This window comes from Etheostoma cragini, chromosome 11, assembly GCF_013103735.1.
Source record: "Etheostoma cragini isolate CJK2018 chromosome 11, CSU_Ecrag_1.0, whole genome shotgun sequence".
Classification (NCBI taxonomy): domain Eukaryota; kingdom Metazoa; phylum Chordata; class Actinopteri; order Perciformes; family Percidae; genus Etheostoma; species Etheostoma cragini.
In genome coordinates this window covers 7,347,030-7,368,277 of record NC_048417.1, presented here as the reverse complement: position 1 = coordinate 7,368,277, position 21,248 = coordinate 7,347,030, and the positions used below count along the sequence as shown (strand labels likewise).

Genomic DNA, 21,248 nt, shown 5'->3' with positions numbered 1-21,248 from the left:
AATTTAAATTTTTAAGTTGTTTGTCTTTCTTCAAAATAAACTATTTTGCATGTTTTAGCCCATAACGTACACAGTTCAGATTTTCATTTTTACCTTACATTTGGCCAAAATTAGTTCCAGTTAAAGTCAATACCCTAAGGAAATTGACAAAGGAGAAGACAGGAAATTTACTTTGGTAATATTTTTTTCCAAGTAATCGCCAAGTAAACTTTTCTGAAACTTTTTGAAACAGTAATTGGTGGTTCCTTTTAAAATACAACATTTAATCCAAGTGTTGTAGTTGGCTGATTCAAAGTATTTCATAAAATATATTATGAAATCAAACCCACAAAGCAAAGAAGAACTGTTCAGCAGCTTTCTCAGAAATCAAAATAGGACCTGCTTTTTTATGCTTTTTATGACCTGCTTAAATGAGTATTACCTGGTGACAATCATTCTGAGACAAAAGTTAAATGTAATTTTAGATCTGGAGAGAAATGGGGAGACAGTTCAAAATCCACAATGGCTTTATTATTTAAAAGTTTAAGTTGCTTATATGATATATATATATACATATAAAAAGAAGACAAACAAAGTCTTCATTGTCACTGGGACAATATACTGTACATCTATCACTTTCATATCTTATACCAATGAGGTTAAGTGGCCTATATTGGAAGTACTATTTGAGCTGTGGATGAATCATTGCATTGCACCTATAATGCAAAACAAGTTGTACTTTTTTCTGTTGAGTGGAAATTTCATGCAGGGGGTTAGAGGAACAGTATGATATGAAAACAAGAGGACGGAAATCCCAGCAGCTCTTCAAAAGGTTAAGGCACGTAAGAAGCAGCTGTCTTCAAGTCGCAGCCTGGTGAGGTGTAATTACCATCAAAATTGTTTGTTATTTCCTAGAGTAGCCTTTTTAAGAGTGTCATTTTGAGTCTGTTGGTGTTATTCCCTTGGTTACTTTTGGTACTCAATGCTAAATGTATTATCTACAGTTTTCCAATCCACTGGAATCGTCATATTGTTGCTTTGCTGTAGGTCTCAATATGTATTTGATAAAGTCCTAAGGTTTTTTGGTTTGTAATGTTCAGCAGTTTCATTTAAGGAGGGACTGATGAGACTGTCTGAGTTAAGGAATAGCCTAGACATTTTCAGTGGCTTTACACAGCGCTTTGTGAGGTACGACGATAGTTAGCAATTTTCAGATTATCTGTATCAATGTTTTATTTTACGGATAACGGACTAAGTTAATTAATTAAAAAGTGGGCTACTTTGGCTCTGCTACAGCTTTCTCGTCAGTCTTCAACAACTGCAAACAAACCCTTATCGGTCTAACACTACTTAAAAGGGATCTCTGGCATTGGCAAATCAAACAGAAGGCAGGCAAAAACGTAATGTTATCTTGGCCAAAATTAGTTTGATATAAAATTGTTTGAGTGATGTTAGGAGAATTTAAGATTTTGGGCTGATCATTTAAAGTGCATAGCCTATTAAGGGAACGATTGCCTGAAGAGCATTAAGGGCAGTCCAGCCTTATTACTGTAGCATTTAGAGATGTTCTGATGCCAGTATCGCCTCCGATACTGCCTAAAACGCTGGTATCGGGAAATACTGGAGTTTATGCACCAATCCGATACTACATAATAAAGCCCTAAAGAAAATCTACGTTAAACTAGTTTATTTTCTTTTTCCGTTATAAATGACTTTCAAACTGGATAATAAAAAAAAATGCTGTGGCGTTCATTGTTTGTGTTTCTTCATGTTTAACAAATAGTTTAACCTGAGGCAGACCAACATCAAAAATAGAAATCATATCACACAGGGATTGTAGTATAAAGTTGTTAAAAAATAATAAAATATATGACACACTGGTATCACGTCCGTACTTGGTATCGGCAGATATGCAAGTTCAATTATCAGAATCGGTATCAGGAAGCAAAATATGGTATTGGATCATCTCGATTAGCATAACTAACCGCCAAGATGATGACTTATATTAAAATCAAATGACACTTAATAAAAAAATTGTCGTTTGTACTTATAATTGTTTGTAAAAGGACTTCAATGCTTTTTTTTTTTTTTTTTTTAATTTTTTTGGGGGCATTTTATGCCTTTAATGGACAGGACAGTTGAAGTTGTGAAAGGGGAGAGAGAGGGGGAGTGACATGCAGCAAAGGGCCGCAGGCTGGATTCGAACCCGGGCTGGCTGCGTCGAGGATTAAACCTCTACACATGGGCACCCGCTCTACCAACTGAGCTATGTGGGTGCCCAGGACTTCAATGCTTTTTAGCTCAGTTTGTTACAAAGCGGTTTTCTTTCTATTTATGCATAGATGTGATGTATATTTGCAAATATATAAAATTGCACTGTACATTTTTCATAAAGAAGGAAATATCTAAAAACCAATACCTTTCTAGTGTCCTAATAGAAAATCCAATCCAGTTCCTATATCATGCTGATTTTTTTAAGTAGACTTCAGTGCAAATTACAGATAAGTTACTACAGTAATTTAACTTTACAAGAAAGTACTATAAATAAAGCTGATTGTTGGTGCGATAGACAGAGAGTTATTCATATATATACATGTAATATATATAAACACATATATATATAGATATATGTATATATATATACATGTATACACACATACATACATACCTTTTCCACCTAAACACAAATCAATGGAACTCCCTGGGACTTTACTGGGAGTGCTTTGGTCTTGCCTTCCTTGTTTCAGCTTTGTAGCTGCAACTCTCTCACTTCCCTATATTGGAAGTTTTTCACGACATCAGGAAATGTGTCAAGAAGCCTTACTTATTGCAGAAAGTCAGTGCGGCTGAGAACACAAGATATGTCTGAGAAATCACAGAGGATTTTAACGAAATGTAATCTGTCTCTTCCCACAAACAAGGACAATGACAGCAGCAGGCTCGGTCTTTTTTCTGGCTGCACTACTGTCTCCGGCATTCACTGTGGCACACAGTGAGTAGTTATAGTTTTTTTAATTATTCTATTCTTTACAGACTGAAAAATCTTCTGCTGTTAGAAATCCTTTCTGGAGAGTTTGCTTTAAAGGAAATATATAGTGGATCATAAATCTGTTTTGCAATTGTTGATTTGAAATATTTGCTGACTCTAAGGTTTTAGCATTTTCAGTTTCAATATTTTTCCAGTCAAATAATGAACGTGGCTTTTTTGGGTAAGGGGGGGACTAAACATTTGAAACTGTTGGGTAAGGAGAAATAATTTGACAGCTAGAAACCATTAACCTTAATAGTAGAAATGGATAAATTCAATGGAAGAGAACCATAGTTATGCAACAGCTGTTAAATAAACTGAAAGAATGCAGTGATTGTGTTGCTGCTTTTCCTGTTCATAACCTGTTAAAAGGCACTTGAGCAACATGCTGGAGCGTTACTTGTTAGGAGTTACCCTTCAACATACCTGCAAACTCAGAAAGGCTGAAAAAGGTGACCCGCGTGAATGCTTTCTTAGCCTCAGGCTAACAGATCCCTTAGCAAAGGTTTTTTGTCAAACAAATTGATGGTGGATGGGGCTTTTAATGCAGGTATAGAGTAAACCAAACTGTGTTGAGAGTGCTTCAGTAATTCAAAAAGTGCTCCAGCACTAGATACTGCCTTCTCAATACTCTTACATACTGCTGTTGATTTGGGAATCAGACAACCAACTACAGGTAGGCTGGAACTTGATACAAACACCTCTTTCTTTCTAATGACAAAAGCTGTGGTTTATGGTCTGAGGGAAGCTATCGTTATGGGTGTGCTCAAATTTTACTTCACATAAATGAAATATCTATTTAGTTACACCTCCCGTTTCTCACTCTCATCTGCAACTTGCATTGTCCATTTCTCCTCCAAAGTTGTGTCTATTCACATAGGCTACATGTGGAAAAATTAGCACAACCACATATCTCTGACAAGTGACAGCTCAACTGGTAAGGTAGCGTGCTGAGATAACAGGTGGGTCCATCCCCTGCTCGTATCGGCTATCAAAAGGACGGTATGAAACTATAGAAAGCAGCCCCAGCACAGTGTAAAGGTTAGACACATGGCTTGGTGAGCAGCTAAAAGCAGGCCACGTGCACTACATTCAACTCTCAACATAAAATGACTTTTTGACACATGTTAGGGTGCAAAAGTTTGTCAGGTCAGTATGCTCTTTCTATCTGCCTCGTCTATTAATTAAATAGGTCAAAGGAATTTTTCACTGTAAAAGATCACACGTTTATGGTCGAGTCTCCAGGAACTCCCATCTTCAAAGACGTCAGCATTGCTGTACAAAGGAAATTACACATAAAAAGGCAAGCATTGCATTGCAGAGTGCAGTTATAAAAAAATATAAAAGAGGATGTTTTCCTTATAAAGCAACTTTAGTAGCTTAAAGGTTTTACTGCAAGAAATAAGAATCATACCATTGTGCAACAATGTTAATTTGTGAACAGTCCGTTGGTCAGTGAAGAACAAGCATGCAGAGAAACACACAAACTCAAGCTTGCCTAACATCCAGAGCTGGGTGAACTGTAACATATATTAAGATCGCCATCAACTATAGATGACCTTTAGTCCTTTAAGACAGGTAATCTATATAAAAAGTATGTTTGCATACAACAAACATAAAAATGCATAGTGCAACAACAACACAACATTAGATGAAAGCACTGCACATAGGCAAAGCTTGATTCATAAGCACCTGTATTTGTCAATACAGGATTTACTCAGTAAATGCAATCAGTACATCGGTTGATACCATGACTTCCTCTAAAAAACTCAGAAGAAAATGCGGTGAATTCGTTTACAACTTGATCAAACCAAAAGTCTTGTTCTTCAGGTGTTCTCCAGTTTAAAACATTATAGTGACACAAATTAAGCTTTACAACAATAGCTATTGTAAAAAATAATTAATAAAATAAATGTCAGTGAAAGGTACAGAAGCATGTCAGTAACGTCATCATAGTACCTGGTACCCAACAACCAATGCTCAGTCATAACGAAAGGAAGGCTGAGCTCGGTGACAGAGTCAAAGTCATACAGCTTTGTGTTTGTACGTTTCAAGCACTACAACTAACATACAATACTACAAGCCTAACGTCATGTCACTTTCAAATTTAGAAAAAATAAAATTTGGTGGAGTCCCATGTTAATTTGCCTGCAAGCTGCAAGTCACACTGAACGTTGCTGATGCAGAAATTAAAACTCGCAGAGTTTTTTTTAGTTTTGAGCAAACAAACCTATTCCTTGACATAATCAATGTCCTCACAATTGAACAGTAAATAATTATTTATTTTTAGACTGTTTAAAATTAAATATATATTAACTGTGTTGCTGTTTCCAGTAACTGTAGTCTTTGACTTAAACTGCAATTTGGGTAAACAATAATTGAATGAGCATTATCTTCTTTCTGCTGTCATCATTGCTTGCATGCTTGTGTGCAGAAGTGAAGGTACTCAGTTGTTAGCAGAGGTGTTTTTTTAGTCAGTGCAGCTGATTATTACTGTAAAATGTTCAACCTTTTTTTTTTTTAAGTACACGAACAGTACAAAGTACACAAACATGGAAATATTGAAGCAGCTTGTGCATCACAGTGTTTTCAAAGCATGGCAGTCAGAGAGCATACCTCCACCAACACTGCATAACCTGATAATATCATCTAATAAAATATACAGTAAGGAAATGTTAGGAAATGTTCAAATTTTAAAGTAGTGAGTCAAAACATTAGGATCTCTCTTTATAATTGCCCACACTGTCCAAAACCCTCCATGGCATAGATAATGAATGAATAAATTGGACTACCTTTTTATGTATGCAAATTGCTCATTTGAGCCACATAACACAATTAAAATATTCAAAGCCTTGCCTTCCATGCTCTTACTTATTTAGTCCAGAAATTCTAAGTCAATCCTATGTCATCCATGTATAATGGTGTCTTAATGCTGTCTTAAAGTGTTTACCCCTGGCATTAAAAAAGGCAAATCCCTGGTCTTCCTTTGTACTATCACATCCAGACCACAGTGTGGCGGCAGACACATACCATGTGAGTGTTGGCCACCTCTTTCTGCTAAAGTGCCTCTTTGTTGATCCCCACACCAACGTGACCTGGATCAGAGAGGGGATCCACAACCTGAGCCTGCCCAACGGAGTGGAAGTCAGGGATGGGTTACTGTGGTTTCTACCTGTGCAGATGTCTCATAGAGGATCCTACACCTGTGAGAAAAGGTATAGAAACTCCTTTATGGCTTAGTAGGTGTAACTGCATCTGATCCTGACTACAAAGAGAGCTCAAGGCTGCTTTTTGGGAGAACTGAAGTACACATGAGTGTTTCTTATATTGTGTCCATTTACATCAATAAATATAATTGAATGAATACTTATATAATGGAAAATCAATCTACAACAATATACATTTCTTAAATCAGAACCAAGTTCATATATTACTGGAGGTCAGGTGGGCCTGTCTGGCAACTGTCTCACAGTTTGTCTCCTCTTTAGGGGCAAGACTGGATTACTGAGGGTGACATTTGAGGTGTCAGTGTCCAGTGAAGACTGTCCCGATACATCAGAAACCACATTCATCACCCGGGAAGTCAGTGGAAGTCTTCCTTGCAAACAGGCAGAGATTTTCACACTGAACAACACAAGAAAGATAAGATGGATGAAGGTGAACACAGCCCCATGATATTCATGTACTGTTTCACTGTATTTATGTGCCCTACTCCTTGTCTTCTTGCTTTATTTAGTTCCCACATCAGTAGGCTACAAAGAAAAAAAATCCATGAAAGTATAGGAATGGAAAGAGCAGAAATCAAATAAGCCAATCCATATCATTCATTTTGAGGGGTGTACATGTAATCCTTATTTCTGGTTGAAAATAGATTTTAGTTTTGGGATTCCTGCATCACTTCCTGTACATTATGGCTTCATAAATGCAACATTTAATTTCAATGTTTTTATTTAATTGTACTTTTTTGGCTTTTAAGTAGTTGCCTTGTGTAAGGCGCTAAACTTGTAACTTGGTTATTGGTAGGCCTACTCTACAAAAAATAAAGTGTCCTTATCATCACAATGTAAAAAATAATTACATTATGTGTTTGTGTGTGTAGGACTGCCACCCAGTGGAGCGGTCAGGGGAGCCCATCTCAGTGGACAAAAGTGGCAAAATGAGACTGCCTGCAGCCTCAGAGAGGGATGCTGGGAAATATACATGCTTTGTAGACATTAGATTGAATGGCACGAATTACACTGCAGCACGCAGCATCCAGCTGGCTATTAACAATGGTATGTACTGTAAGTCACTTGAGTATCATCAGATTGAATGCCTGATGGAGAATTATTTATTTTTGTATTCTGATTTTTATATTCTCCTGATTTGACATTGTTATGCTTTTTTTTTAAATCAAGAGACCTCTTTAGTTATTATGGAAATTGTTTATATTATTTATAATGCCATTTATCTGAAAGACTTGCACAAGATTGTGAAAGTTACTTTATGATTATCTTTAAGACGTTGCAGGAGGCCAGAGCAGCAGGATGTTGTGGGTTGTGAAAGGAAATGAGTAACACTCACTCCCATTTTGTTTTCTCGGATTTACCTGTGGGCCATTCCCACAGCTACAGTAAAGTCCCCAAAGAGATCATCTTTTTAGTTTGTCTTTTCCCATTTGCTCAGTTTTCAATAGATTGTATCCTCATGTGTTGTATTGTTTTCTGTTACACCGATTATGATTGTGCTTACAGATACTGTTTTTGTGGAGCCTGAGTTGGTGTCTCCTCAACAGAAAGTGGTTGTGGTTGAAGAGGGTAATTAACACTCTCACAAATACTAACCACTGTCATAGTAACACACACATACTGTATTTCTACCAGGTTTGAGTTGTGTCACTGCAAATCTCACTCTCACCTCCTACTGCAGGTTTACTCATGTTCTCTAGTAGGCATTTAGAAAGTGAAATGAATTGGCTGGTATATGAAAAAGTAAACTGGACATGCTACAATAGTTTCCAACATCAAAAGAAAGTAACTCTCTGACATATTAGAACTCTATGCATTGAAAATAATCATTATACTATTTTGTTTTAATGTGAAACCAACATTTAACACTAATCCCCCCAAGGCCCCTTTTAAAGCAACATTTTTAGCAAACTCAAACAGAAGTAATCACTTCTAACTGTATGCTGTACTGAATTAGCCAAGTAGAGCATACTAATGAATTGTGTCTCTGTTTTAACACTTACTAATGAATTGTCAAGTTTTTTATCTCTCTCTTACTCTGTTTCTCCTTTTTTTTATATATCAAATGTTACTATTGTATATCTTTTGTCATTTTGTGTTCTAACTTCAACCAACTTAATAGACTACAGATGGAAAATAACCTTTGGGCTACAATCTAGCTATTTCACGTGTACTATTGTACATGTTCATTAATGTGCATTGTGTTGAAATATTAAATAAAATTAAAAATATGCAGGAGTTGTAGAAGAAGCGTCAGTTTCTAGGACCGCATTTTAAGGACCCACGTTTTTCAGGTAGATGCTGGAGTATAGTTACCACAACACTAACCCAAATGCTGACCTCTAACCTACTGTAACTCTAACCTTTTTTTTTTTTTTTTTTTAAAGCTAATAGCTGCTAACTTAAGAGTTGACGCTTGTGCAGTAGGTCCTATGCAGGTTTGGTTCAGTAACTAGGGCCGTAGAAGTGTGGTTGTAGAAAAGCTGGCCAATAGTGGTCCTGAAACTTCAGCTTCCTGTATTGCAGGAACATAGTATAGAGAAATCTGGGCAAAATAGTGCTTAGATGTTGCCTTGTTAAATGTTAGCAAATTTATGAAACATTTGAGATAACCTGTCCAGTTTTGCATAAAATCATTTCTGACCATAAAAACCCTTTAAAATTGGATTTTGACACCTATTGATGGGGCTTGTATGTATGTAGTCAGAAGACAACCTTTCACAAGATATGAAAAAAGATTTTATTTTTAAAGAGTTTTTTTTACCTCCCAGTGATCAAAACACCAGGATTTGTAGAGTGACATGTTCTTTGTTCTTTCACTGATGATCAGGTATGAGAGTGGAGCTGCAGTGTTTAGCCTACATAGGCGTCAGTGGGAACAAGGAAACTGAAATGTATTGGTATGTTGGCAAGACTGCGTCTGATGACTGCGAGGGACTTCAAGTGTCCTGGAAATAGTGAGTTTTTGCTTCCGGGAATGTTGTTTGAGCCTGAACATGGAAACAGAGAGCGGCTGTAAAGCAACAACAAGATGAATTATAAAAATGTCTTGATTAAAAGGACTGAGACAAAGTTAATGTTGCCTAATCACGAAATTATACACACAACCTTGCCATTATATAAGCCTGGCAATAAGCACTTAAAGGTGCAATAGGTAAGACAACAACTAACTTCTTGTTATAATTGCTGAAACTGACCATATGTTCAAGTAGAACTACAAGAAGCATGTAATATAAAACGCTGGCTCATCTGGCACCACTTACAGACTTGTACATACAGTGTGATTTGCAAAAATCCACCGCCTACCGTTCAGATGCACCAATCAGGGCGTCGACGGGTGTCTAACTGCATGTCAATCACTGCTCATGCACACACATTCATTCTACTTTGTGGGGGGAGGGACTTAGGACCCTGTTTTAGACTTTAGCAAAAATGGGGGAGGGACTGGGATGTTGTAGATGTCCACATTTCTTTGGCTGCAAGTCCTGCATCTTTGCAATCCTACCTGCAGCACCTTTAATATGTAGGTTAAAAAGAGGGAATTAACAGGACTCCAAAGAGGCCAAATCATTTCTACACCGATTTCAGTATCATTTAAATAACTTTAAATAATTATCTCTTTGCCTCTTAGTTGCTAGATATTGCCAATCCAGTTTTTAAACAAAGCATGAAAAAGGAAAAGCACGAAGACAGAATTTCCATTCTTGCTTGTTTTTCTGATTTATTATTATTATTATTTACTGACTTACTGATTGATACACTATCCTCTTGTATCTCTAGTATTTACAACCAAGGCAGGGTGTATGGTCAGTCCACTCTGTCCATCTCTAAAGTTCTTCGTCAGTACCTGAATGTCCCCATTTCTTGCCATGTATTGAACCCAGTTGGAAGCAAAGTCGGTGTGGTGTGGCTTCAAGAAGGTATTTTTTTTCTCTTTTCATTTTATTCTGTAAACGTGACAGTGTTGTGCAGGAAATATCATAGACAACATCAACCCAAAGGAGAACAAAAATGGTCAAAACTGTTTTGAACTAATGACATAAAGATATTTCGGCTCTCATTTCAGCAAACAATGCAGGTTGTACACATTTCATGCATTTACACATAGCAAACAGAATGTAAGGATTTATCACTATAAGCATTCAATTTAAAGGACAAACTGTTTCTGCTGTGACATAACTGTCCTCCTGGCTACTATACACCACAACTTCAACTTCAACTTCAACTTTATTACTGTCATTCCATATGTACAAAGTGCATACAGAACGAAATTGCGTTGCATACAGCTTATAAAACATTGCAATAACATTCCAGGTGAGATGGAACACATCTCCAGATCACTACACAAAAGGCCATACAGAAGTGCAACAATGATCAAAGTGCAAAACAGTGCAGGAGATGAACAGTGTGCAAATAGTAGTTGTTCGACTCAAAAAGGCACCTGTGCAAAAATGCATTTTTTTTCCTTTGTATGAGAGTAAAAAAGAAAGGAACTGAAATAGCTAAAAGTTCAGCAGCATTTTAATGCCCGATGACGTGCAATAGGTGCAGAGTTCAGTTTATGGAAGTTCAGCAGTCTGATGGCAGTGGGGAAAAAACTGTGGCAGTGGGGAAAAAACAACACCCAAAGTATGTGGTAACAAATTACTGTGTGTACTTTTGAGTCTGGGTTTGTTTTCCATGGTTTGGGCTAGGCCAAGCAGTTCCAAAGGAGGAAACATCTTAAACGCTAGCCTGACAAGCCAGACCCATATCAAGATATTGGGTCTGGAACTCATCATTGGCAAGGCTCAATCCAAGGGGCGGGATGAACGGTTGTCATTCAAATTCATTGTTTCAAAATAATGCTGACTTGAATATAATGAAATGTATGTGGCTGGTTTAAGATCAACCAGCTGATCTATTCTAGGTTCGGTTATTGAAAGTGCCATTCTGAGGTAATGCTGAGAATTTAGTCTGTTCTCTGCCAATTGGCGACCCAATTAAACGGGTCTGCGACGCATTTTGGGTCCCGACCCTAAGTTTGGGAAACATTGAACTAAGGGTTTAATTGGCTTATCGTATCAGCTGGTCTTGTAGGCCTATATGTTGTTGGTGAGTTTAATTCATAATAATAATGTATAATAGAAACAACTATGTGTTTTATGTGCAAACATTTGAATTTGTAAAGTAACTAGTAACTAAAACTGTCAGAATAATGTGCTTGAGTAAAAAGTACAATATTTCTCTCTGAAATGGAGTAGAAGTAGAAAGTTGCACAAAAAGAAAGACTCCAGTAAAGCACAAGTACTTGAAATTTTTACTTAAGTACAGTACTTGAGTAAGTATACTTAGTTACATTTCACCACTGCAGCTGATTAATGCATCTTATCTTAGGTTATGTTATGTGATGTTGGGTGTTTCCATTCTTTTGTTTGGGTGTCCTACTTTTGGACATGCAGTGTATTAGGACTTCACCATAAAAGCACTAAAACTGCTTTGTAACCATTATTTTTTTGTCTAATAGATGCATTTGACTATTTTTATGTAAATTGTTTTATCTCCCCACCCCCTCTCCTATTCTTACATACAGTACCTCAGGTCTTTAGAGAGCCAAATCTTTTGTAACACAGATTTAGTTTATTTCTGTTTGAAATGTGAGATATATAAAGATACTGCTAGTCCCCTAGAAAGGTTTCCACAGGATGGAACCATCCTTAAAGTCTTCCCCGGAGCCCTGGTTTATTCTTGTTTTGTTTTTATGTGTTCTCAAACCGAATGTTTCAAGTTGCCTGACTCCTTTTCTCTCCAGCTGACCACAGTGCCCTCTATACCAGAGTGGCTCTCTGCCTCGCTGCATCCCTGGCTGTTCTGGGCCTGGCTGCTGCCTTCCTCTTCTTTAAAGTTGATTTGGTGTTGGCTTACAGGAAACTGTTGAGACATTTTTCCAAACAACAAGGTGAGTGTTTCATCTGTAGAAGGTGTTGCTTTTCTGTGAACCTCTCTGACTGGATACTGCCAGGAACTCTCTTGATTGCCTCATCGCGGAACAATTAAACAAAAACTCATCTGCACTTTAACCTCAGAGCACATTCCATAGCAGATCAAACCAACAGGAATTAAATTCAATTAAAGACAAATTATAAGATTTGATGTAAATCTTTAAGACTTGAAAGATGGTAGTCTATATCCACGACAACGTTCCGCCTATGGGATTGCTCCACCTGAAATTCCACCAGATGTCACTTTTTTTTTTTACCTTCCCCTTTCTTTGTGTTGGAATTTTAAACGCCAGTGGTTTTCAGAGGACTATTAACTGCTCCTCAGATCTCTGCAGGGTAAATCCAGACAGCTAATTAGACTATCTGTCCAATCTGAGTCTTCTCTTGCACGATCAAAACAACTTTTGAACGTTCACGTGTTCCACCAAAACAAGTTCCACTTGAGGCTATTTTGCAGCAGAACCAGTGCTCTGTCCAGTGCTTAGCGCTGCCCATGACAATTGTAATTGGTTTAAAGAAATGCCAAAAACCAGAGCAGATTTTTCTCCCATTCTGGAATGCTTTGTGGATTAGCCAGACCCTCCTTTGCAGCACTGTGGAGGAAGGACTGCAAAGCTAGACTACAATGATGGTAATCTTCAGTTTGTCAGAAACTTTACAGAAAAAATGCTGTCTTCTCTACAGCTCCATATGGGAAGCTCTACGACGCCTATGTGAGCTACCTCCGTTCCAACACCTGGTGTTCAGCTGAAACGGCGAGCTTAGCCCTCCAGGTCCTTCCTGAGGTGCTGGAGAAACAACATGGCTACTCCCTGTACATCAGAGGACGGGACGACTGCCCTGGAGAAGGTCAGGAACAGGAACATCTGGTTCACATTTAAAGATGTAATGAAGATACCATGTTGAGTTTCCCTGGAAGCAAACACAGTTTTGTTTACATTTAGTATTTCTCACACAAAGTGTGCATCACTTTGCAGAGATTTCAAAATAGGTTTGGGTATCATTAGGATTTGTACTATTCCGATGCCAAACCGGAACTTTTTAAAACGATTCAGATTCCTAAACAGATTTTTGAAAAAACGAAAAAAGACATCAGAAAGGCTCTTGTTGTTTTTCTTTAAATTTACCAATATATTAATGTTTAAAAGTACTTAAATATATAATAAGTAAACCTAAGTCACACAAATACAATATTTAACAAGAAATAACAGTTGCACTATTAACAAGTAACAACACGGGCACCCAGATGGCCCACTGGGTTGAGCGGGTGCCCATGTACAGAGACTTGCTCCTCCACGCAGCGGGCCCGGGTTCGAATCTAGCCTGTGGCCCCTTTGCTGCATGTCACTCCCCCTCTCTCTCTCCCCCTTTCACACATCTCTGTCTGCCTATCTAATAAAGGGAAATAACTTTAAAAAAACAAAACAAGTAACAACTAAATAAATGTTGAGTGCTAACCAGAGCCCAGAGAGAAAATATGGTATTTTGAAAGTAGCCTACATTTAAGGTAGCTAGCTAACGATAGAATAAAGAGAAAGTGTGATATTTTTACGTCCGTTTCGGAGCGACAGAGGGAAAATATTTCAGTCGACACATTAAGTGGAACCGAAATTTGCGTTCTAATCCGGTCCATTTTCTACCGGTTGCGTAGGAACCAGTTCCACAGTGGAACCGGGTTTTGGTACCCCACCCTGTTTCTAAACGTACTTGAGATATGAGGTGATCCAGTGAATAAATCCTCATTTCTGAGTAACTAATGTGTTACTTCAATTGTTTAGTTCTTTAGTAATGCTTTTAAGTACATTCTTGCATCCAATATTTCTTATATTGCTTAATATATAAAATGTCTTGTATTTCTTTCAAATTCAACAGCAGTGAGAGCTTTGGGTCTCTTAATTGATTATACAGGAATACGTAGATTGATTGATTGACTGATTGATTTATTGACTTGTCTTTCTGGGAAATTATGTCCCTTCTAATCAGGATGTTCCACAAGCCCTGAAAGTACTTTTTACTTTAAGTGATTTTTGTTAAGGTTCTGTATAAGGTACTTATCTATAGTCAGTGTATTACCTACCTCAAACCCATCAGTTTAAGTCTATGCTATATTTATAATATTTTTACAATTTTACCTTGCCGTCAGACATCATTTTCCGACAGAGAACTGAAGCCATAATCTACGCTTTTGTCAAAACCCCCTTATACTTTAGTAAAATCGGATGCTGAGAACAAGTTGGGAAGATTCCTTAAAGCCTTTCCTCTAGAAAATGGCAAGCTGTATTTTGAACATAGATTGTATTTCATGTAATTAGGATGTCATTGGATAAAGTCAAAATAATCTGCCCTATCTCCAAAAAAAAGGTTATTTTCTATTTTGACTTGTTTCGTATGCATGTTTAATCTCTTCCAGCTGTGCATGACGCCATTGCTGTTAGAGTGCGCCAGTGCCGAAGACTGATAATTATCCTGTCTTCTGAGATGCAAGCCTTCTCTGATGGAAAAACAGACAAAGAGCCCTTGCATGCCAACCAAAACCAGCTGTGCTATGAGCAGACAGTTGGACTTTATGACGCTTTGACCAAGAACGACCCAAGGGTGATTCTGGTGGAAATCGGTGAGGACAGACTTAAATTTACTGTATAAACATAAAAGTAGTATCAATCTGCTCAAGTCTCACCAAGAAAGTAAATGAGTAGTTTTTCTAAAATTTTGGAGACTCCTTTAAAAAAAAAAGAAATAGCAACAATTCCTCTTCATTTATCTAAAAGTCTTGTTTTCTGCTGTGTAATATCGATGATTCACGTTGGGTATAAAGCTCTGGGTTCTTTACACTAGAATCAAAGTTAAGAAAAGTCATGACAACTGCAAGTGCCAGGAGCTCTGCAAAGTGCCATTGGAAAGCTTGCTAAAGTTATCTCAGTAATTTTAATGAAGGTTTGCTAAATTACAGAGTACATTTAACATGGAAGGTGTTCTGGGGAGGGAGGGAGGACCCAAAAGCAGAGGGAGCTTCAAAAGACTTTATTTGCAATGATCCAACAAAAGCAGGGAGATGGTAAAATCGGAAAATAGGCACAGGGGAATGCGATACTAAAACAGGGAAAACTACACAGGGAAAATCTCACAAGGGATCAAACTGGAACAACTCACAAGAGGAATCAGGAATGAGGCCAGAAAGTAGACATGATTGCATTGACGAGACAAAAAGACAAAGGGAACACAAAGGTTAAATACAAGAGGTAACGAGGTAACAGGGAACAGGTGAGACGTCAGGCGAATCACATTAGGGCGGGGCAGGACAATCAGACGGGCACAAAGCAAAGCTAGACAACACAAGACAAGACAGGAAACCATACTATCACAATAAAACAGTAAGTAGAACAAACAGACGCATAGCGGGGAACACGAGACAGGACCAACAACACAAGGCCGGGGAGAAACCTAACACAAATACAAGGAAGGCCAGAAACGTAAAAAAACTCCCAAAATCAAAACCCCAAACCACAACAGAAGGCAGGAAGCGTACTTTGAGAGCAGCCAAAAAGCCAGAGTCAGATTCCCTACATGTGTTTACACTAACTCGGCCATTGAAGCTGATTCTAAACATGATCGTTTGAATAAATGGTCAACATTGTATTCTATTCTACCAGATGGTCCGGTGGATTACAGTTGCATGCCAGAGTCTCTGCGCTATATCAAGAGGAAACAAGGGGCTCTGAAGTGGAAGAAACCCTCCCTTGGAACCCACAAACTCACCAAGTTGCACTCAAACAGAAACTTCTGGAAGAATCTGAGGTACCACATGCCCTCAGTGCCTGCAGGGAGACTGCAGACTATTGTCTAAACCAAGTGAAAAGTGGGATCCAACATAGACATTATGCTTGTTACATCAGGACAAACAAAGAAAGAGAATACTGGTCGCCTTGCTCATTGGCAGCCTACACAGTGAAGTTCACAAAGTGTCCAATCAGGTCAGAAGACATCTGCTGGATGTCTTCCTGCTACAAAAAAGGAATACTTTGTTCCACAGATTACAGACTATTTTTTGCATTGTGTATGTTGTTTACAATATTTAAGGCCGTTCTGGTTTGGTTATTGCTACAATTGTGACAAAATGATTCAGAAAAAGAGAGAAAACCTTCCAAGAATAGCTTTACTTAGCGATTTTCAGTTGTAAGATAACAATCAGAACATGACGTGAAGAGCACATATCTACAAAGTCACGGTGAGAAGGAATGTTGTTTAGGACCAGCACACTTTCTGCTGCCTTTTACTCCTTCATGCGTTCAGTGTCTCAGTCCTACAACCCTAACCCTACAAAACTGATTTGACAATGCTTTTGTTTTGAAAATACGGCACGTGTTTAATATATGACAACTGTCTGAGGTTTTGTTGAGACATGATGTCAAAGTCAACATCCTCATGTGTGGAGCTGCTTATGTTGCAGTTTGCACCTCTTCTCCACAAAAATCAAACATTAGTTTGCTTGATTAGATATTAAGGTTTATGTGGATAAGATTACAGTGGATTGATTTACAGCATCCTAAAAATTTATTTTCCGTACATTGACACTGATATGAACCTGTATTTATATTACTGTATTATGCTACACACAAGGTTGTCATCAGTGTTAAGTGTGTGACCTTATATGAACACTGTTGCTGTAATAGTTTAAACTAACTGTTTGTTGATACAGGTTTGTGGAAAAAAGTCAGCCTGGTTCTTAAGCCATACAAATCCATAAGTTTTTGATTTTCTATTATACCTGGTTGAATAACTAATCCAACTCTCTGGAATCCGCCCTGTTTACGTATACTCCCTTGAGCCAACAGGTGTTTGGGAACTTGCCGAGTGATGGGAAAATGCACCATAAAGGTTGACATAACTGAGTCACCTAATTTTTCATGATAAATTGCAGTCTCCTTTCCATTCCCCACAAATAGTGCTGCAAATGCAATACCATCAAATGCATCATTTGCATGAAGTTGACTTGAAGCAAAAAAAAAGTTTGTTATATAGTGCCCCTACAGTTTAAGAGTGCAATTCATCTACACACCGTTGTTGTAGATATAGACAGCTGTAAACATTCATTTTTTATTACATTTATATATATTTTTTTTTTTTTTTTTTTATGATAAAAAATGAAAACAATTCCTTGTCGTGTCTTTGCCGCTGCCATGATGTCTGTAGAGGCGGCTGAACCCAGATCCATTGGCGGCTCCCCTGGCTCAATTTGGGCTCATCACTGGTGCCATTCTCCGCCAGCAATGGCCCCGACAATCAGCTCAGCCTAACCTCCAAGCGGTCTACGCTCTTGTATTAGTGGTGTAGACACCAACAACCCCCCCACCCACCGGTGCTCCAAGCTTTCAGTCCTGGTAGCACGGCTAAGTGAACTAGCCTCGCTTTGCTAGACCCTCCTCCAAAGCGTGCTCAGAGCTGCTGCAAAATAGACATGCAAGAGAAAACTCAGATTGGATTTATAGACTAGATGGCTCATCACTAACAACTTTAGCAACAGATAAAGCTTTCTCTTAGTCAGTAAACTCTGTAAACTCTGTCCCAAAGAGATGAATAGTAAGAGTAGCACAAAAGTGATTTTTTTAAGGTAAAATAGTTGCATAAGGATGCTATAAATTGTACCTGCAAATTGTCATGTCAGGGCAGGAACTTACTGTGTAGAAAATAAGATGAATCATATTTTCTACTGCATGCATATGTAAACTGCTGCTGCATGATTGTTGCTGGTAACTGACATATTGAACCTATTTTTTACTTGACAGAGCAAGTTATTACTCAAGCACTCTACCAAGTTATCTGTCTTCAGTACCTACTCTTCTTTTGAACTGTAATGTGTCACATTTAAGTGTAAAACAAGATGAAATTTGGCATTGCCACAACTTTGACAGTGAGTCAAGTTATTTTAATTTTTTTAGCACATAAAACAACAAGAGTTGACGCAAAGTGCTTTTCAGACCAAAAACAACTTCACAAAAATTTAGTGAGTAATAATAGAGAACTGAATCACAGTTTGTTTTAATTAGATATCCAAAACAATTCAGCAGAATTTTGTTGTTCAGTCTGTTCCTACAGGCTTCATTAGCTAGAACCTTCTAGCACAAAAAAACAAAATCACCCTTGCGTAAATAATCGTTGAATCTTGCTCACACATTTCCTGTTCAGCCTTTCAGAGAAACTTGTTTTCTTATCTTTGTCATTTTATACCACTATCTCTTTGGCATCTTTTTTTCATTTATGAGATTAAGTTTTGAGCACTTAATACAGATTAATTCAGAAGTGCACAATAGTTGATTTTGGAATTACTCTAGTGTCTAAGTTTTCACTGTTTGACCCTGAAAGAAACAGGCAGGGACAGACCTTTTAAAGTGAGGCAGAATAATCCTCTGAGGTCTGGAGAGACAAAGGCAGTCTACCCTTCTTCTAACCTTTTATCACAAAAACCACCCACAAAAACAATATCACCCTTACTGAAATATTCTATGAATCTTGCACAAACATTTCCTGTTCAGCCTTTCAGAGAAACGTATTTTCTGATCTTTGTCATTTTATCCCACCATGTCTTTGGCATCCTGTACCTTTACTTGTTTCATTTTATGTTCATCTCTTGCTCTATATGGCCTAAAACAACACATTCATTTTGGGAAAACTTTTCTTAACTTTTCACATTCAAACACAATTTTTCAAATTAATACTGGCTTCACTGAAGATTTTGCCAACTGGTAAACAAATACACATTACAATTTGCTGGACATCTGCAAACCGTTTTTTAAAGCAACCCTAACTTTTCCCGCTTCGGTCCTGCTACAGATTGGTAGTGGAATTGTCCCGTTATGTCTCATTGAAACTACAGAGCCGTTATATATCTAGGCCAATATATTATTGGCAAAGATAAATCGGCCTATTTGTGATTTGTTTTTTGACAGTTCTCATATCTCAGTTGTTTTGCATTTTAGGAGTCAAACTTTGAAAAAAATAAACATAACTTATACAGTGAACAAAATAGCTAGATTTTTCAAACCAAGTCTAGATGCTTTTGCCCTAATGGCATTCACTTAATAATAAGGCCATGTTAATAGATATCAGATAGATACAGTGGCGGGAATACGTTTACACCCCCATGCTAAAGTCAATTGAAAAGAGGAATAAAAAAAAAACATCTTTCAGAAATTGTTCTTAACGCCTTAATTCAAAGAATTTTGGAAAATCCACCCTTTTAAGGACACCAATTTTCTTTGTGAATGAACAAAGTATTGTAAATAAATAATATTCTTCCTTAAAATATAGGGGTTATAAGTATACACACCCCTATGTTAAATTTTCATACAGACAGGCACATCTTTATTTTAAAAAGCTAGTTATTTCATGGATCCAGGATACTGTGCATCTTGACAAAGTTCCCTTGGCCTTTGGCATTAAAATAGCCCCCCATACCCTTCACCATACCTAGAGATGGGAAACTTTCCATAAGAAATCTCTCAATGGAGCTCTCATCTCTCAATGCAAATCAAGGCAGCTATTAAGCTAACTGAAATAACACCATGCCAATCTCTTATACAGCGCATTTCATGAAACCCAAGGATATTTTACACAAGTACAGGGGGAAATAGAACAGAAAATAGTAGGCCAACACAAACACGGAATAAAAGGAATAAAGAGTGCGCTAAATGGAAGAGGGAAGAAATTTAAACTGGGCTACTGGTGTACAACCACATTAAAAGCCACAATAAAGTTATTTTTTTGAATAGACATGTTACATACATGAGGGCCAATTAAAATATATTTTAAATATAATTTTTCTTGTTTCCCCCGTTGTCTTCCACTTCTTTTTCTTTTGCACAACTAAAACATCCTTTAAACATAAACGTTACACCAAAACAAGTTTCTTTCGGGCCCATTTTGCAGCAACACCATGGCTTTTCTCCGGTGCTTAGCATCGCTCAAAACGATTGTAATTGGTTTAAAAGAAATGCCAATAAACCAGAGCACATTTGCCTTCCATACCCAAATGCTATGTAACCTTGAAATCCAGAGTTCTCGCAAGAGCACAATTTGCTCAGTGAGCTACTCTGGCATCGAGTAATGCTGGTGGTCACACTTGATCGACACAGTCTAAGCACGCTGGTGTACAGTCTGTTTTTGTGGAAAGATGATGACAATGGACATCCTCTGACAAATGTGTGTTCAGCTTTTTGTTGTTCTGTTCTGGCCAAGAGTGTTTTTACAGCCGAGAGAGGAAAATCTTACACATCCAACAGACTGTTTACTCTCCAAACAATGTCTCATACAATGAAGTAGGTTTTAATCACTAATGTTTTCCAAAACTGCGTCACTTACTTTGGGTGTTCCCAAACTGTAGTACAAAGTACAAATCATGACAAACAAAATACAGATCTGAATAACTAATGTCTTTCATGAGTTGTCAGGGCTGAAACAACATATTTACCCAACCTGCAAGCTGTTTGGCTGCGTTCACATGCAAGCGGAACAAGCAGTTTTCCATTTACTTTGAATGGGGGTATGCTGCAGACTGGGGTACAAGTGGGCCGCAGGGACACAATAATACAACAAAAACGTTTTTAAAACACAATGAGTGTCAAAACACGGCCGGAGTTTGTGTAACAGTTGGCTGTTTCCTCCTCTTATCTTATCTATTTTTCTCTGTGAAATGAAGCTGCTTTTGAGTGCGGTTGGAAACGTCAATTTCCAACCGCATATACATCAATTCATATACATTTATATTTAACTAGGGATCGACCGATACAGTTTTTTTTTAAAGCCAACACCGATTCCAATTATCAGTAGTTAATTAAAGTTTAGTCCTAAGTTGAGATGTATTTCTTGTAAAGCCATCTACAAGTTCATTATAGGAAGTGCATGAAGCTTTTTTTAAAGCAGCATCCTGTATCACATCAAATTAATGCACGCAATTACTGTCAACACTGAGATTCCAGAGTAAACTCTCTGAGCAGATAGGATCAGGGGAACAAGCAGAGTTTGGCCTTCATGAGCACA

General features: G+C 37.7%; 1 protein-coding gene and 1 long non-coding RNA gene across 2 annotated transcripts in view; one reads left to right on the top strand and one right to left on the bottom strand.

Annotated features, from left to right (window-relative positions):
* The first annotated feature begins 755 nt into the window (after positions 1-755).
* LOC117952382 (interleukin-1 receptor type 1-like) lies at positions 756-16,308 on the top strand. Its single transcript, XM_034884625.1, has 12 exons — positions 756-853; positions 2,901-2,971; positions 6,012-6,222; positions 6,496-6,664; positions 7,107-7,281; positions 7,741-7,803; positions 9,065-9,191; positions 10,015-10,154; positions 12,026-12,172; positions 12,900-13,064; positions 14,626-14,829; positions 15,866-16,308. Exons 1-12 carry the CDS (start codon positions 771-773, stop codon positions 16,057-16,059), a joined length of 1,749 nt encoding a protein of 582 aa, XP_034740516.1. The 5' UTR covers positions 756-770; the 3' UTR covers positions 16,060-16,308.
* The window catches only part of LOC117952385, a 14,177-nt gene continuing 8,769 nt past the window's right edge, over positions 15,841-21,248 (bottom strand). Inside the window, exons 2-3 of the long non-coding RNA XR_004658403.1 lie at positions 17,032-17,034; positions 15,841-15,853 (exon numbers count right to left, since the gene is read on the bottom strand). This is a non-coding gene — a long non-coding RNA (uncharacterized LOC117952385). The remainder of the gene's footprint in view (positions 15,854-17,031; positions 17,035-21,248) is intronic.

Bases quoted from the DNA above. Each gene is read 5' to 3' on its own strand.
- LOC117952382 (XM_034884625.1), top strand. From the start codon at position 771: ATGAAAACAAGAGGACGGAAATCCCAGCAGCTCTTCAAAAGGTTAAGG. The intron at 854-2,900 runs GTGAGGTGTAAT...CCCACAAACAAG, and splicing joins TGTCTTCAAGTCGCAGCCTG to GACAATGACAGCAGCAGGCT. The intron at 6,665-7,106 runs GTGAACACAGCC...TTGTGTGTGTAG, and splicing joins GAAAGATAAGATGGATGAAG to GACTGCCACCCAGTGGAGCG.